A 16,583-nucleotide genomic window follows, 5' to 3' on the forward strand; every position below is an offset into this window, starting at 1 on the left:
GTGAGCTCTGGTGCACACCGGGTGCCACTTAGACTTCTTGTCCTAGGTGTCGGCTTACATCATCGTCCACGGTGGTCCAGAGTATCCACTACCACCAATCCTGACAATGACTAAGGACTGCTTTGTCCAAAACACCAGTTTTTCACTTTGTATGGCAACATCATGTTTTTGATAGGTATGAAATAAACATGTTTTTATATTTTTCATGATGGGATAAGGAAAACACTGCCCTTGTAAGGCAGCCCACTTAACATCAAGCATGACCATCAGGAAGCCAATTCATTATGGCTTCCAGAAGGAACAAATTCCCAACTCAAGACATCAGATTCCCAAAATTTCAAGTATAACAAGATGTTTTGAGATTCGAAATTACCATCTCCCATCAATGGATGGTAGGGAAATGGTTTGGCTAAGAGAAAGCTAAGGATCAGGAAGTAAAAGCTCTGCTTATGTAGACTTTGCCAATGAAGGCTGCCTTGCAGGCGTGTGGAGAATTATAGCCACTGATGTTCCACTGGGGGATTTTTTGGAAATGCGCAAAAGTGTTTTTCAGGTTGGGATAAGGAAAACATTGCCTCGCTACCTTGTAAGGCAACTCCCTTGATATCAAGCATGAATTTCATGAAGCCTAATGACATGATGTGGGAATAAAGCCAAACCAGTATAACTATTCCAGTATAACCAGTACATCAATATTTGAATATTTCCCAGAATCCCCCAGTGGAGCTTCAATGGATGTAAGTCTCCACAAGCCTATAAGGTGGCCTTAATTGGCAAAGTCTCTGCAAGGAAAACTCTTATTTCATGACCCTCATCTCTCACTCAGCTAATCTAGTTCCCTATCATCTATTGATGAGATGGTAATCTCCAAATATTGCTATCTAGTCTCTGTAAGGTGAACTCTTAGTTCTTAACAAGATATTTCTCAAAATACTCTTACCTGCCATGTGCTGGATATGTCTTTTTCTCATGGATAAAAGTGCTTCGAGACTCCTTTAGGCTAGAAAAATATCTGTTCAGTGTGAGGAACTGGTGTAGCCTTCTTGCCACTTAGAGGATAGTCTACTAATATACTGGGCAACTCCTTTAAAGGAAATCACTCTGAGAGATTTGGAACACTAAGCCATGGACTGGTGGTTTAGTGTCCAAAATTCTAGTATTGGTGCAGAGGTGCATTAAAGTTGAGGTGTACCACGCTGGTTTCATTAAAATAACCCAAGGCACTGGGATCCTCAAAGATGAGTCTGATGCACCTTATCAGACTAATCTCTATTATAGTGGCTAAAACGGTTCTAGGTTCAAGGTTGACTTGGAACACTAAACCATAATGCAGGTCTATAAGGACCTATAGTAGGTCTAGAGTCCCCTAATACCCTGACATGTTCCATTTAATCTGATCCTGCATGTAAGGTATGGATTTTCAACCACACATGTTCACAGTCATTGAAGAAGACAATAAAGTCATGGATAAAAGACCCTCTTTAATAGTAAATAATATGCAAGAATTGACTTCTGTACATTTATTCTCAAAAGGCGGCAGCCATACAAGTTTTGCAAACTCTACAGAAAGAAAAGAAAAACATCCAGACTGTCTCAGTATTTCTGGTAATTTTCAATACAATATAACACAGCTGTTTGGCATTACCAAATATATTCATATATATAGTCATTTATATATATTTATAGAGTTATGTACATGTGCTGATAAAAAGTTGCAAGTGCACACTTTTCTTTATTTATTTTTAGGAATCCATCCATGTGTTCATATGTAACATTCAGGATTTTTGTTGATTGGACAAGGCACAGAGAGTACAGTATACAGCCAAGAACAGCGTCTGCTGATTGGTCTAGAGGCTGAATAACTACCTAGATGCCATGGGAGCCTAAATCGCATCATAATGTGGATCCCAGTGACTTTCAGAAGTTTTTGAACCTGTTATTCCCCAAAATAGTCCGCTATTATTTTTTATTTTATTTTAATTCTTCCTAGTCTATCTATTTTTGTCCAGGGTGCAAAGTACTATAGGTACTAAACCACATCAGCCCAACAAACAAAAAAGCAAATATTAAGGCCAAAGGGAATGTCATGATTAAGAAATAAGGTCATCCTTTTTTAAGTTTTCCAAAAACGGGGTCACTCTTGTCCATAGGTCGTATCTAAAACTACAGTATAAATGAGTATATATACTGTACAGTTCTATGTTACCAGATGTAGTGATTATTAAAGGGATCTTTCACCAGATTAGTGCTAAGGTTAGTATGAAGAAATAGCAAAAATTTTTATTGCACTTTTTTTTTTAATCATCAAAGTAGTTTCCATAAAATCACAATGAGGCATTTTTTTACAATTTACTTTCTGTTACTGATTGATAGAGTTCTCCTTCTGCAGGTGGAGCTGTCAGATTAAGAACATTAAAGACTTCTCAATGGTTGACCATTGTTGAGTTGAGTCAATGTAGGACATAAGCTGGAAATGGAAGAAGCAAGTGTTGTAATATTTATACTGCCCCTAGATAGATCGGTATCAATCTGGTGATTATTCCTTTAAAACAACCACTAGTTGCCCATACTTTGTAAAGGGGCTACACTTAACACATCCTGCTTTGTGTCACAGAAAACAGGATCCATTCTTCCTTTACCTTGTGATGACCTACTTTTGGCAAAAATTGTATTTTAAAATTATGCAAATAATCCTCAGGGGCTCCTCTCTACATTACAAAGACCCTTTCTGACTCCATATACTGTTATTTATTTATGCCTCCGTTTGGCAATACTGCCCACCTTCTCCCAACCTTCCCCAGCCCGAGGGCTTACAATGTGAGCTGGTGTGAAAAATTAGCAGACGACGGAGCCAAAATGGGCTTCTATGACATAGAAAGGAGCCCCTGAGGTCCATTTGCATAATTTTTAGTGATAATTTTCTCCCAAATGAAGCTATTACAAAAAAAGGAGAACCAATCTTTTTTCAATACTTTGTGTACAATACTTTGTTCATGTGGTAGATTTCCTTTAATATTTCAACCCATGTACAAGATCAATATTGTGCCTATTAAAAGCAGAACCCTTTTTCATAATCATGCAACCCCGTTAAGGGGAATTTGCTAAAACACTATTTTTTAATAATGTCCAAATATAAATATTAAGAACATTTTAATATCACATATAAATGGAACACATATCCTTCATGATATTTCCAAACACATGTTGGATGGAAGTCAATGAGCTTGGAGATCTTCGTAGGGTTCTTAATTTAGAAGGAAAATCAATAGTGAAAAATGTTAATTACATTGGGAAATAATGAGATATAATGAACTGGGTTGCTGTATGTACAGCACTTACTACATTTAGTAGCATTGGAATTAAGTTGTCTACAGAAAAGTGGTGGCCATGACCATATGTCACATACAGTACACATAAAATAACTTACTGTCCGGAATCGAGGTTCAGTTAGCAGCTTACCCAAGCTTTATTTATCTCTATGAGGCACTGATCCAAAGGAAAGAAGAGAGCATTATGCTTGGAAATGGAGTATTACCAACCTCACGTTTTAGGAGCCAAAGAGAAGAGGTTCTTTTGGGACGACAAAGGGTTTGATTCCATGTAAATGTGAAAAAGAGATTTAAATATTTTTCTCAAACTATAAAACTAAAACGGACATAAGATGTGTTTAGGGTGACCAAAAACCTTAAATGGATCTTGATCTGCTGCCAGTGTGTATTCTCCTGGTTCCAGCGATTACTATTGACTCAACGGAGGATATTTATCAGGACTCGTTAGCAAGTTTTTGTAGTACGAGCCCTTAAATAACCAAATTTCATGGTGCAACTCCAGGAATTGCGTTTATTTCCGACTTTATATAAGCCCCAAGTGGACATGGTGAGGTGTGAAAGGGGTGTGCCTGGCAGTAGAGGTGACCAGTCCTTTTCTGCCTCTGCTCCTGTATACTAGATGTAACCTATGTTCAGGCCTTAACTAGCACAGATTAAAGCACAATTCTATTCTAGGTAGGGCCTGGTGTAGAATTGCAGATGGGCACTGCCGCCCACTTGGCAGACAAAGTTGGCTATTTTTAGAAAGTATTTGACAGTTGGACAAAAAGTCAAAATCAGCCCTTTCAGTCAATTTTATTATTTTTGTATGGCCAACCTTTGTATAGGGGGTAAAACAATATAGAGATACTGTACTTTTTGGATGTTCTATTGATTATATATCTGGTTGTGTAGAAGAAGAGTTGCATTGTTTTCCAGTGCATTGGGGGCACTTACTACTAATTTCATCTAGTTATATTGTCTTCTTTTGCTTTTGGAACATGTTTAATAGCAGCTGTTACTTTCTTCAGTTTCGCATACATGGCCTAGAAACACCTTAAAAACTTCCATAGCCTGACATTGTGTGAATTTGAGCATCCTTAATTTGTTCCCGTTACAGAAGGAATTCTGAACTTGTTTATTATCCTAATTTTCTTCCCTTGTTCTGTGATTGACACTTCTGAACTTTACCTTTAGTTTGTGTTTAATTAAACCGATGAAGTCATGTTTCATTACCAGAGAAGTATCTTGTGCTCGTGATGAATCAAGGTTGATGGGTGGATGAGATCATTTCTTATATTTAGAGTATTTAGAGATGTTTCAAAGTCCTCTTTGTTTTAGTATGGGTATTCATATATAACATAACGGGTCTCATTTAATTGCGCACCTTCTTCGGGTTTCTCGCCGATTTCCGCCGAACCAGCGCACGCGATCATATTTTTGGTGCATTGGCGCCGGCTTTCATGCAAAAGAAATCGGGGGGCATGGCCGTCGGACAACCCGACGGATTCGGAAAAACTGCAGAATTTAAAAAAGAATTTGTGTCACAAGGTCAGCACTTATAAGGAGCAGGTAAACTCCGGTGGACCTCAGCGGGGAATCGTCAGCTGGTGGATATTGGGCGCACGGACCATAGTGAATCCCGGCAGACCCAAATCCTCGTCGGAGAATAATTAAATAAAAAAGTGTTGAATAGTTTTGGCCGAGAATCCTATCAATTGTTGATCAAGAGGTGTTGACTTCCTGTTCCTGCAATGATAAATTGGAACCATGTAAACAAGCAGACACAGTTGTAGGCAGCTGGCTCTGCATCCCTATTGCTACCGCAATCCAGAAATACACATCTGCCCCACCATACTGCATTACCTACTATGCACAATACAGATTTAACTTAACAAAGGTCAGGATGACCGAAACATTGTACTTTTTGGTTCCTTTGTTCAAACTCGTTGACAGTGCTTTTGTTCCTTCTAATAGAAGGACAGAACTACAGTAATGGTGGTGAGTGTTCTGACCTCTAATCGCACACCGACCCAACTGCTTTGGGCTCCCCACCCTGTGTTTACATAGCACCAAACAGCTGCTTTGTGTAGGGGTTAGGTTTTAAAAGGTTTGAGGGACATTTTGGGTTTTTCTTACCTTGAACCTACAGTAAAAGTATTAAGCCATTTAAAAAAAAAACTTTTATTGGGATTTGTAGAATTAGGATTCTAGAATGTCATTTGTGTAAAACAGTGTTAGAAAATTATCATGAGTTTAAGATTTGCCGAAGTTTGCATCAACATAATCACAGATAATACACCATTTTCTTCACAAATTAGTTAGAGATTAAAACTCTTTGTGACTTTCTAAAAAGTAAAACTTGAATTGGGTGTACATCAACTCACCGGCCTAACCAACCCCACTTTTAAAGTGCTGCAAGTTGCGTAAAATGTTTCTAATTTTTTTTTTGTACGAATAAGCAAAAAAAGATGCAGAACCCTTTGTTGCCACTTTTTGATCCTGGGTGCAGGTCTGAATAAATTGACACAAATTTGTTTTTCTAAATAATTTAAGAATTTGAGGTGGGATAATTAGTGACTTAATAATCTCAGCTATTCACACTCCAGCTATACAGATACCAATTTTAAAGAAGACCTGTCAGGTCCATTTGGGACCCTGAACCAACTACAGATCCCTATGGACCTGTGGCTTAGGGTCCCAAATCGTCCTTTTTACGTCTTTACATTTAAAATAATAAAAAAAACATGTATGCTCACCTAGATGTGAGTCCGATGAGGCACATTGGACTCACATTTTCAGATCCTGGACTGGCGCTTCCTCTTGCAACAGTATCCCAGCTATACTGCACAGGCGCCATAGCTACATAATTTGTGCAGTGAAACTAGGGTGTAATACATTGGCTTTATCTGTCAGTATGCACAGGCACAGAGGGAATGAGGAGATGAGTTAACTATAAATTGTAGTTTTTTCTTCCAAATACGCAAATATCAAACAGCGTTGTTTGGAACACTAAACCACGGTCCACAAGGACCTGTGGATGGTTTAATGTACCATATCGTCCTGACAGGTTCCCTTTAAAATAGTGTAGTTTAGTCACTTGGCTTAAGAATACTTAATATTGCTACCACCTTTGATGGTGGTCATCATATGCTAAATACTTGGCATGGCTCAGTGATAGCCCTTGTGTTTTCCTCATAGAAATAAACCTTCTCTTATATTGTGTAACCATTGGGAGTAGATGTGGAGGGGGTCTATGGTTCTTTAGTATTGGGTTGTCTTCTTGATATTAAGATTGTATAACGTTTGCCATTTTGTGGTGTACTTTTTGTATGACACTGTATGCAGCGCTCCAGTACCAAGAATCTAGTTTAGTAAAGCTCAGCAAGCTGATATCAGCCAACAGCGGAAGATTTGGGAAATTCTGTTATGGGGTTCTTCTTCTAAAGACAAGTTTTCTCTTTTTACAGGACGGGGGACAGACTAATGTCAATTTAACATTTGCTACACCTTTAAGTCTCTGATTGTCTATGATCAGATCCACACCGCTGAACTGCTAAAAAGAGTCCTATTGGTCCGACTCCAGATATTAATTCTCTGTTCTTAGGGACAGCTGGTTCAGGATAAGTAGAGTTATCATTAGGAGCTAACACTGTAGCTTTTCCATACTGAGCTACAAACGAGTTTAGATACCATTAGACATACATTAAAGTTTTGGGAGACCCCTGTGATAACAGTAGGTGTTTAAAATAAGCATCAAAGCTCTAATATGACTCCCCGCTTACTTCCACATCTGCACTGCTGGAATTTTCAATCTTTCAACTTTCTATTTCACATTAATACTTTGACTAAAATTACAGGCTCACATGTAAACCATCCAGCGTTGAAATTAAAAGGCATCTTTATGTAAAATCCAGTACAGAACTATAGAGAACACTATGAATTGTTATGTAGCAAATCATTTGACAACACCAAATGTTCCACACCATTGTTTGGTCTACTTATTTAGCAAGCTTAATAATGACATCTTAAACTGGTGACATCATTAAGCTGGTCATACACATTAGTAAATAGTTATTTTGATTGCTTTGTCCCATGAAATTAATAGATTTCACATTTTAAATGTCGGATCCTGTATTTACCTAACATCAAAATGACAAGGAATAGCCAGGAGGTCAGCTAACATCATCTTCTACCATCCAACAACCACCGTGAAAAGCCATTGGTAGCGATCACCATCCAATATCTACTCTGATGGGTTAGGGAGGAGACCCACCATCCAGCATCTACAGTCAAGATTCATTAAGCAGACTCAACGTCCAACATCAGGTGAGTTAGAAGGCCTACCATTCAACATCTATTGACAAGAGACAGTAAGTAAACCTGATACCCAACGAATATTGACATGCAGTACAGGAATCCCGCAACTATAGTCGAAAACCTTTGGTAGATTCCACCAACTAAAATATACTCTCAAGAGTAAGTGAGGAGGCCCCCCCACCCACAATCTGCTGTCAAGGGAAAGTAAGGAGGCCTATCACCTTGTATATACTGTCAAGAAACAGAGGCGAGGCCTACCACTGAAAATATTTTGTCAAGGGTCAGAAAAGAAGCCTAACACCCAACATTTTTGTAAAGGGTCACTCAAAATCTTTTGTCAATAGACAGTTGGAATTTCTACCTTAGGTTATTGGTTGATTCTGCCAAAGTCAGTGGATTGAACCAACATTGATCCAATGTGTATGGCCAGCTTATGGAATGTAACATAGTGATTAAGTGGTGTATCTTAACAATAGTATAAGAAAGTAAAAACAAAAATAATTTCTATATCATGAGCAATGGACAGATATTCTTTGAGTGTTTGTTTTTTTTTAAATTCTGGTTCTATTGATAGTCGACTACACTGCACAATATATTTACACACTGTCCGAGAAACACTTCTGCGAAAGGAATGCTAACCTGCGAAACACTGACTTTGGCCAACAGTTGCAATTACTGGTAGCAGTAATAACTTTGCATTGTACAATGGGAATTAGTCCTGCAAAGACATCACACAAAATCTACATGCCAAGGATTATCAATTGTGTTGGCTATTGCATTCTATTCTCTCTAAGGCAAAGCAGCTTGGGGAAGCTGTATACAGAAGGAGTCTACTTAGCATCATTATACAGTGTAACATGTCCTTTTTTATATGAAAATTCATCTCTATTTTCAGCCCTGACCTTGAGATGGTGATTTAAATGACCAAAGACCACATTCTGTTAAAGTGTTTTATAGACCACAGAGAAGAAGGAAGCTTTTAGCTTCTAAGCTTCCAAATTCCCAAGCTGGTGGATGGCTTTTTCTGGAGACCTTTTTGCACAATTAAGGTTCCTTCAAAAAATACTGCAAAGCTGATATGCAGAGTGACTACATGTCTTCAGCCCTGCTGTCTTTATCATCAATACCTCCATTTTCTTATTTCTGAAGTAGAAAACAAATTAAATGATGACGCCATTTTATGTCCTCTTGCATTCTGTCTTATTATATGAAGACTGGAATCCATCTTGAAGATAGGTCTCCACAATCCGGGACAAACATATCCTCTCAAAGTCCATTCTGCCTGCTGTAGCTGAAGTCAGGATCCTCTGAATGAGTGTCTGAAACCAGAGACAGTTTGGTTTGTGTCCTCCCTATCTCCTCCAATGCACATGCCAAAGAATCCAAACTCCCGTCATAGGGATGCCGTGCTTCCCAAAGGTCCAAGATGACGGCTGATGGACTGTTCTTTGTTGCAAAGTAACATAAGTTCCTGCAAACAGAAGACAAACATAGTAACTCAGTATTCAATAACTGAAAGCAAGTAGAAGGCATTTGTACATAGGGGGCATTTATTAGGGGGCATTTATTAAAGGGAACTTGTCACCAGAGTACCTTTTTTTCAGGGGACAGGTTGTTATAGACCAAGTACTGTACATGCCAAATATGTTTTTTACAAATGTCTGTGTTAGGCTACATTCAGACGAACGTATGGAGGGCGTATATAAGGCTGACATATATACGGCATGTATACGTCCCCCATACACTTCAACACTTCGTGGCACCGTACCGTTCCATAGGACATGTTCTATCTTTCTACGGAATATGCCGCCATGCGCTGTGTATTAATATGGAGAGGGGCAGGGTCAGCAGCACTCTCCCCCTCCTCCTTTCCCCGGCGCCGATGTATGCCTGCCATACTACTATATTTATTTAAAATAAAATATGTGAAACTTTACCTGATGTCTCAGCCAAGTCCCAGAGAGGAAAAGTCCAACTGCTGTATAATATATTCACTGCTCTCCTGGCTGATACCCCTACCCCACTGCAGACAACCTCTCCCTACGGCATCTCATGGCAAGGAGAGGATGTGGAAGGGGGGGGGGGAGGCAGTGAATATATTACAGAGCAGACAGAAGTTTTGATTTGAAATTTCCACCCTCCAGGAATCATTGGCATGGAGCCAGGTAAAGTTTTACATACTTTATTTCAATCAAATTAAAAACATATTTGGCATATACAGTACTTTGTCTATAGCAACCTGCCCCCTGATAAAAACAGCACTCTGGTGACAGGTTCCCTTAAGGTAGTAATAAGAGTTTACCATGTCATTTTTGCTGCCAGGTTCCCTTTAAGCCTTTTACGATTACTGGATAAGGGTAAAAAATCTGCTTTAAAACCCTGTATTGGCTTCTTAGTCATTCAGGAGAGACACTGCCTTTTACAAAATGATTGCAATACTATTGTAGAAAATAAGACCGTTTTCCAGTATAACAGCTCCCTTCTGGCATAAATGTTTCATTCACTTATTACCGTAGTTTAATTCCCCCTTCTGTCAATAGGAAAGTTCTATTGAAGACCTCAGTCACTGTCAGGCCACACATGGAATATTTCCAGTAAGAATTCCACGTCCTGTATTAGCAGAGGGCCGGAGAATCTTACGTCCTGTAATGGGAGGTGGATAGGTTTCCGGAGAATGGGTTACAGTGCTGTAGATAGTGCCGTCTACCCTATTGTTCTCTGACTGCCAATGAGAGACAGTAAGGCAGTGCCATATGCTTTATTAGTACAACACTCTTAACACTGTTTGGTTAAGTGATTTTTAGGGAATAAGGATGGTACTTAGGAGATTAGTTTTGTGCCTCCATCTGGCCCCCCTGGTGGATCTCTCAAATACTTGTTTATGTATAAGGCTGTAACGTGCAATGTACTACAGAAATTGAAGGTGTCACGGCCTAAGCTCTTTCAATTTCTTGTCACTTTCAAGGTCAAAATGTTATATCCTGTAGCTGCCCTTTATCTGCAATAGACTAGAATAACAGATATCAATCCCTCATGCTTTTAAAGCAACGGTCACCAACCACTGGTCCATGGCCCAAGATCAGTGCATGGAACACCCGGTCTTGTGTCGTGATCAAGCTATGCTAAGCTACATTGAGAAGATATGATGATGTCATCACAGGAGGCATTATAATATGGGGGTCGCTGCAGAAAAGGGGGCATTATATGGACTGAAGTAATTTTTTCCCTATCCGGTCCCTGGAAAAAAAAAAATAGTGCAGCAAGTCCCTGGTTACAAAAAGGTTGGGGCCACTGTTTTAAAGCACATGTATCATAAAGTAATTAAACAGTATTCATTGTTCATGCTTTTTCCAATTTCTCCACATGTACCCCTCTCCTTCTCCCGCATACTTCCTGAAATGATCACCAAGTCTTATGGACTAATGGTTTCGTGGTGCAACTCACCCTGCTGGAGTTCTCTCTATGACTGCTATTAAAAAATATCTTTAGAGGAACATCGGACCCATACCTGGTGCTCCCCGTACCTGTGCAGTAATCCAATGAAGCCGAAGCAGTACACCCCGGCTTCATTGTGCAATCGATGTACCCACAATCGACATCCGTTCATGGATGTGACTCGGCATTGGGTGGTGTATGCTTCTATTCGAAATTAATCTAAGTCATTTAGGGTAAGTCAAGATGATGTCACATTTCCGCTGCATCATTGGAGAGTCATCATACAAACACTTACATAAGTTGAGGTGTTGGGGGCATTATCTAAGATGAAACAGATCTCTGTCTGCTCCAAAGTGCAAATAGCCACCACAATAGCCATCGTTCTTGTCACATGCAGTGAACTCAGGGTTGAAGCCCTGTGAATTATACTTATATTCTTTCGAGTAGCAAGACTGTTTATAAAAGCATAAAGCAGCATCCAAAGACATTCATATCCTGTCACTCAAATTTATGTTACCATGGCACCCTTTGTCGGTAAGTATGCTTTTAATACAAGTGTGAAAGTAAATAATATTATGATTGTGTATTGAGTTGATGTGAAGTAAACAGAATGAGAATTTAAAGTCCGACCTACCCTGGAAGTTTACTATAAGATAAGATAATATTGTTGTGTTCAAGCAGTTATTGAAAATCTTGTAGTCCAAAGTGGTGGGGGCATGCTAGTCTTCTTGTGATCTGCACGAATGATGGACATCTTAGATATTGGGAAGGTATTGCTATGGCAGAATATGACATTAGTAACCAGGGAACTATATTTACTGGGTAAATATAGAGTGTCAATTATTATTATATCGCACTCTTGTAGTAGTAGAAGGAACTTGAAAGGGATCCAACTCCTTAGTAAACAAAAAATAATCCAAGTACTCCAAAACAACTTGCTTACATCCGAAAACATTTTATTGTGGCTTTGTACATATATTTGTGTGACGTTTCGACTTGGAATCTTTATCAAACCCAAGTGCCACTGGATGAAGGGAAACAGTGTCGGACTGGCCCACCAGTGTACCAAAGAATCCTCTGGTGGGCCCTGGCTCAACCCAATACTGAACCCCATAGGAGGTCCATAGGAAAAAAACACAGTTTGGAGAGTGCTAGAGTACATCTCCTGGGGGATAATGAAGAGTGGAGCCCCTGATTGATTTTCTCTGGTGGGCCCAAGGAAACCCAGTCCGACACTAAAGGGAAGGTAAAAAAAGATGTCAGGTATTCTGTCAAGGCACAGATAGTATGGCACCATCATGCCTGGGAATAGCACTATTTAAGAAAGTAATTTTGGTGTACTTTGATTATTTTTTGATGCGTCAATACAAAGGTTATGTTCCCTTTTACCAGAATTCATAAATTTTGGCGACCCAAAATTCCCTTATGCTGAAATCTAAATGACAGAACATTTGTGACTCTATTGCAGAATAAAGCATATGTGAAACAGAATAGACTGGCTTCGTTACTTAATACCAAGTTTAATATAGAATTCCCCCTTTTTTGTGTGTGTGTGGGGGGAAGGGTGTCCAAATCTCTGCGACCCCATGAAATGTATGGTTTGCTTTATGGGTTACGCCACCCCTTATAAAGTTTCTGTGTTTAATGGTTTGTACACCAATTGGTTGACATTTTCTCCTCTTCTTTATTGTCACTTGATGCTTTCATAGAACTTGCTAAGTCCCCAATCGAATAGAAAGGAAGGTAAGATTTACTTGTAACACTAAATGACTCTGGACATCCATCTAATCCTTATTCTTTATACTCATTGTAGTTAAAGTGGTTGTACTATGTTTGGTTGTTATCAGGTGTCCATAGAATAGGGGATAACAATATGATTGTGGTGGTCTTACTTCTGGGATCCCCATTAATCACAGGTATGGACTCCTGAGGATAACTAGAATGGGGATGCTCTTCTCACCAATCGATGGAGCGGCAGGTCGAGAATGTATCTTTCTACTTCATTCATCGATTTGCGAATGTTGGAAATTACTAACTACAGCACTTGAGTATCTCCGGCTCTCTCTTTCATCTCCATTCACTCTCTGTAAAAGTGCTGTGTAGCAAGAAGCATGCTTGACCATGCCACTCCATCAATTATTGAGAAGGGAAAACTAGCTTTCGTGACCGGTGGGGCCCATAATCGTGATCAGACTGCTGGAACCACCACCGATATCTACAGGATATCTTCAGGACATTCAAAAATGATGCAACCTCTTTAAACCCCATATAGATAACTGCTTATTGCCCTTTCCCCATCAAAAACACATGGACAATCTGTTAATATAAAGGCTTACTTTACAGCACAGTCTTTAAGACGTCCATTTTGGGTGACCTTCTGGTATCAATGCTTACTTGGTTCCTCAATGCCTGTTACAACAGTTATTAACCAGTCATTTTACAGAACCTTGGCTAAGTTACATAGTTAGAGATAAATACGATACAATAAGATTAGTCATTTTGGCTGACTCTATAACTCTATGTGGCTGCACCTTGACATATGTGGGATAGAAACCTTATAGTCAAGTATCACCAAATCATATTTTTTCCCAAAAAACTTGGTCATGTCACACCAATCATCTTGAAATTTGTTTAGCCGATAAGAAAATTTGAGAAGATTACATCTGCGAAGGGAAACTGTGGGTGATGAAATCCTACAGCAGTTTTATAGTCTCCATTATAGTAGAAGGTTACATATGTAAAATTCTGTTTGGCTATTGAATAGTATAACATCAAAATATACTAACAAGACATAAATTGTGCAATAGGTTGTAAGCTAGAGCTGCATTTAGAATAACCCTACATCCGTGAGTCTGTTCCCAATTTCTTCCTCTTTTTTACAGTATGATTCTGACCAGCTCCATGTGACTGACTGAGAAGATTGAGGCTTTTTGACAGTACATCAAATGGCTGCAATTTACTTTCAAGAACAAAATAACTTTGCAATATAAATGGGATGCTGTTTTCAGCACGGCCCCATCAAGCAAGTCAAACCTAAATCACCCTGACATCACCTATAGATTTTACTGCCAATGGCACGGTACACCCGTCCAGCCAGAACTGGCTAGATCTCCTCTGTACCGGCATAGAAATGAGTGCCCTGTGCTGTCATTACGGCAGCAGGTGCACAGCTCGGATTTGGAGCATTTAAAACCCACCTGCAGATTAGAAAATATGAATAATACCACGCAGGAAAGGCTGCTGGCCCTTGAAGCGGTTTCTGCTGCGCAAATATATGACTACCGGGTGATCTGCACTCTGCCTACTGATCACTGAAAAGCCAAGCAGGCACAATTTTCTAAGCCTCTTTTTTTCTTTGCTCCTTTTAAGGAGACAGCTGTGACTTTATTTTTAAGAAAAAAAATGCTCACCCGGTGACAAAAAGAATACAGGAAATAATCAAATCGCAGAGCGAAATGTCAAACCGGCAGTAGGGCCACTTGAGCTGCAAGCTATTCCCATCACAAACATCTTGGCAACGTTATTTTTCAAAGCGGGCACTGCTCAAATGGAAACAAGCTGTACTGTGTTACCCTGCCTGTAAATCGGAAGATAAAAGGCCAGATCGAAGCACACGCTGAAATTGGGTTTTTAGAAACATGACGACTAAGCAGAGTGTTTGGAAGAAGGTGCTGAAGATGACAATGTGAAGGAAACATTTATTAGCCCAAATGTTCTCTACTTCTTATTAGCTGCTTCTTCTGTAATTTTAGGTTGTAATCGTAGCTGAGACTTTGGATCCATAAAATTGATGATAGACTAGCCCCTAACTTCTAGAGCTTAAACTGTCAATCCAGGTGGTCGTTCCCAGAAAACATTATCCTGAATCTAGAAAATAATGAAGCATTCTATGCTAATAGACGTGAAGTTTGTCAATGTCTGACTTGCCTAAGGCTGACCGATCTGGATGACCCAGTTCAAGGTTGTCAGAAGAAGGAGTACAAGACGCATGGCATGCTCTTGACCCGAGGATTAAATACTGTTCTTTTCTACAGTTAATTTTCCCTTATCCAACCGGCTATAATTCCACTAAAGGTTGGACCCCTGTTTACATTATTCCCATTGGCCTAAAGAAGATGACAGTCTTGATCCTACTTTTGTCAGATTTTCAAAATTTTTGGGGATTCGCGCCGCTGTGAAAGGTATTTAACTGGGGATTGTGTCACCCACGATCGGATTGTGGCTCAGCTGCGCTGGCTTTCATGCAACAGAAATCAGGGGGCGGACCGTTGGACGATTCAACTGATTCGGACTGAGAGCGGGATTTCAGATTCAAATTGTGTAGCAAGACAATGCAGTTACATGCACCAGAAAGAAGAAGGTGAACTCTGTGAGACCTGATCGGGGAAGCGACAAATGCAGAATATCGTGAATTAGTGAATTGCGCCAGAGTGCATGATCGTCGGACACTCCGTACTATGTGAACTCCTCCGGACGGGTAAATAAATGTGCCCCTTGTCTTTTTTGCAAACTGCCTACCACAACATATGTTGAAGATGAACGACACCATATCAGGACATTATTTCTTTTATGAAACTAATCAATTCCACTATTTTACACATCCTATTAGGCAGGGAACACGCAATGGGCGACTACAACTTACAGCTCTGTTATATGTTATATCTCTGCATGTATCCCTAAGAACAACAGTTTTATAATGCAGTCAGACATGGTTAATCACATGAAGGGGTGTGTCATGGGAATACCCCAAATCTAAAAACTGTGGGGCCCAAATGCTTAATCCGTTCCAGGTCTCCCAACTATAATGTATTTTTTTATAGTACACCTTATGCCTTCTGGACCCAGATGTGATGGAAGATGTACTGGTGGTTAGAGGCGCATATGTGAAAATGAGAGGTCTATCGTGCCTGTTAGAAAAAAAGATATTCTAGTGTGAGAAAAGAAGAAATCCTAATATGGTAGATTGGATAAAGGAAGGGAATCCCATCTAGATATCTTGGTAAAGAGATATTTGTGTGATCATTGAGGAAAAGAAGGAGATGCCTGTTATGGAGGTTTGCTTCGAGGACTGTAAGAAGAAAAGGGACCCCTCATGGTAGAGGAAATATAAAAAACTTGGGAGCTCTGTTGGGACCAATGGAATAAAGGGAGGAGAGTATGGACTACTGTGATCACTATAGAAGGAGGGCACTGCAATGCATACTTTTAGAAAGGAAGGAGAGTAGGGACTGATGTGCCTAGTGGAAGAAAGTGAGGAGAGTAGGGATTACTGTGATCCAAGGGTACTGATGTGAAGAGTGGGAGTAAGGGAGTAGAATTGGGATTACTGTCATCTATAGAGAAGAAGCGCACTGCTATGCCTATTAAGAGATAGGTAGTAGTGTAGATACTAATGTGATCACAAGGGAAGGAGAGTACTGCTGTGTTTAATGGGAGAAAGGAACGAGATTAGGGAATAGTGTGATCACTATAGAAGGAGGGAACTGCTATGCATGCTGGGAGAAAGGGAGGAGCAAAATG

General features: G+C 39.7%; 1 protein-coding gene across 3 annotated transcripts in view; it reads right to left on the reverse strand.

Annotated features, from left to right (window-relative positions):
• Positions 1–1,461: 1,461 nt before the first annotated feature.
• Positions 1,462–16,583, reverse strand: part of UNC5D (unc-5 netrin receptor D) — a 448,185-nt gene continuing 433,063 nt past the window's right edge. For all 3 annotated transcript variants that reach the window (XM_072148810.1, XM_072148811.1, XM_072148812.1), the window contains one exon: positions 1,462–9,099. In XM_072148810.1, coding sequence (XP_072004911.1) covers positions 8,895–9,099 — 205 coding nt within the window. In that variant the 3' untranslated portion in view covers positions 1,462–8,894. The remainder of the gene's footprint in view (positions 9,100–16,583) is intronic.

The sequence above is a fragment of the Engystomops pustulosus genome, chromosome 4 (genome assembly GCF_040894005.1).
Source record: "Engystomops pustulosus chromosome 4, aEngPut4.maternal, whole genome shotgun sequence".
In the NCBI taxonomy this organism is placed as follows: domain Eukaryota; kingdom Metazoa; phylum Chordata; class Amphibia; order Anura; family Leptodactylidae; genus Engystomops; species Engystomops pustulosus.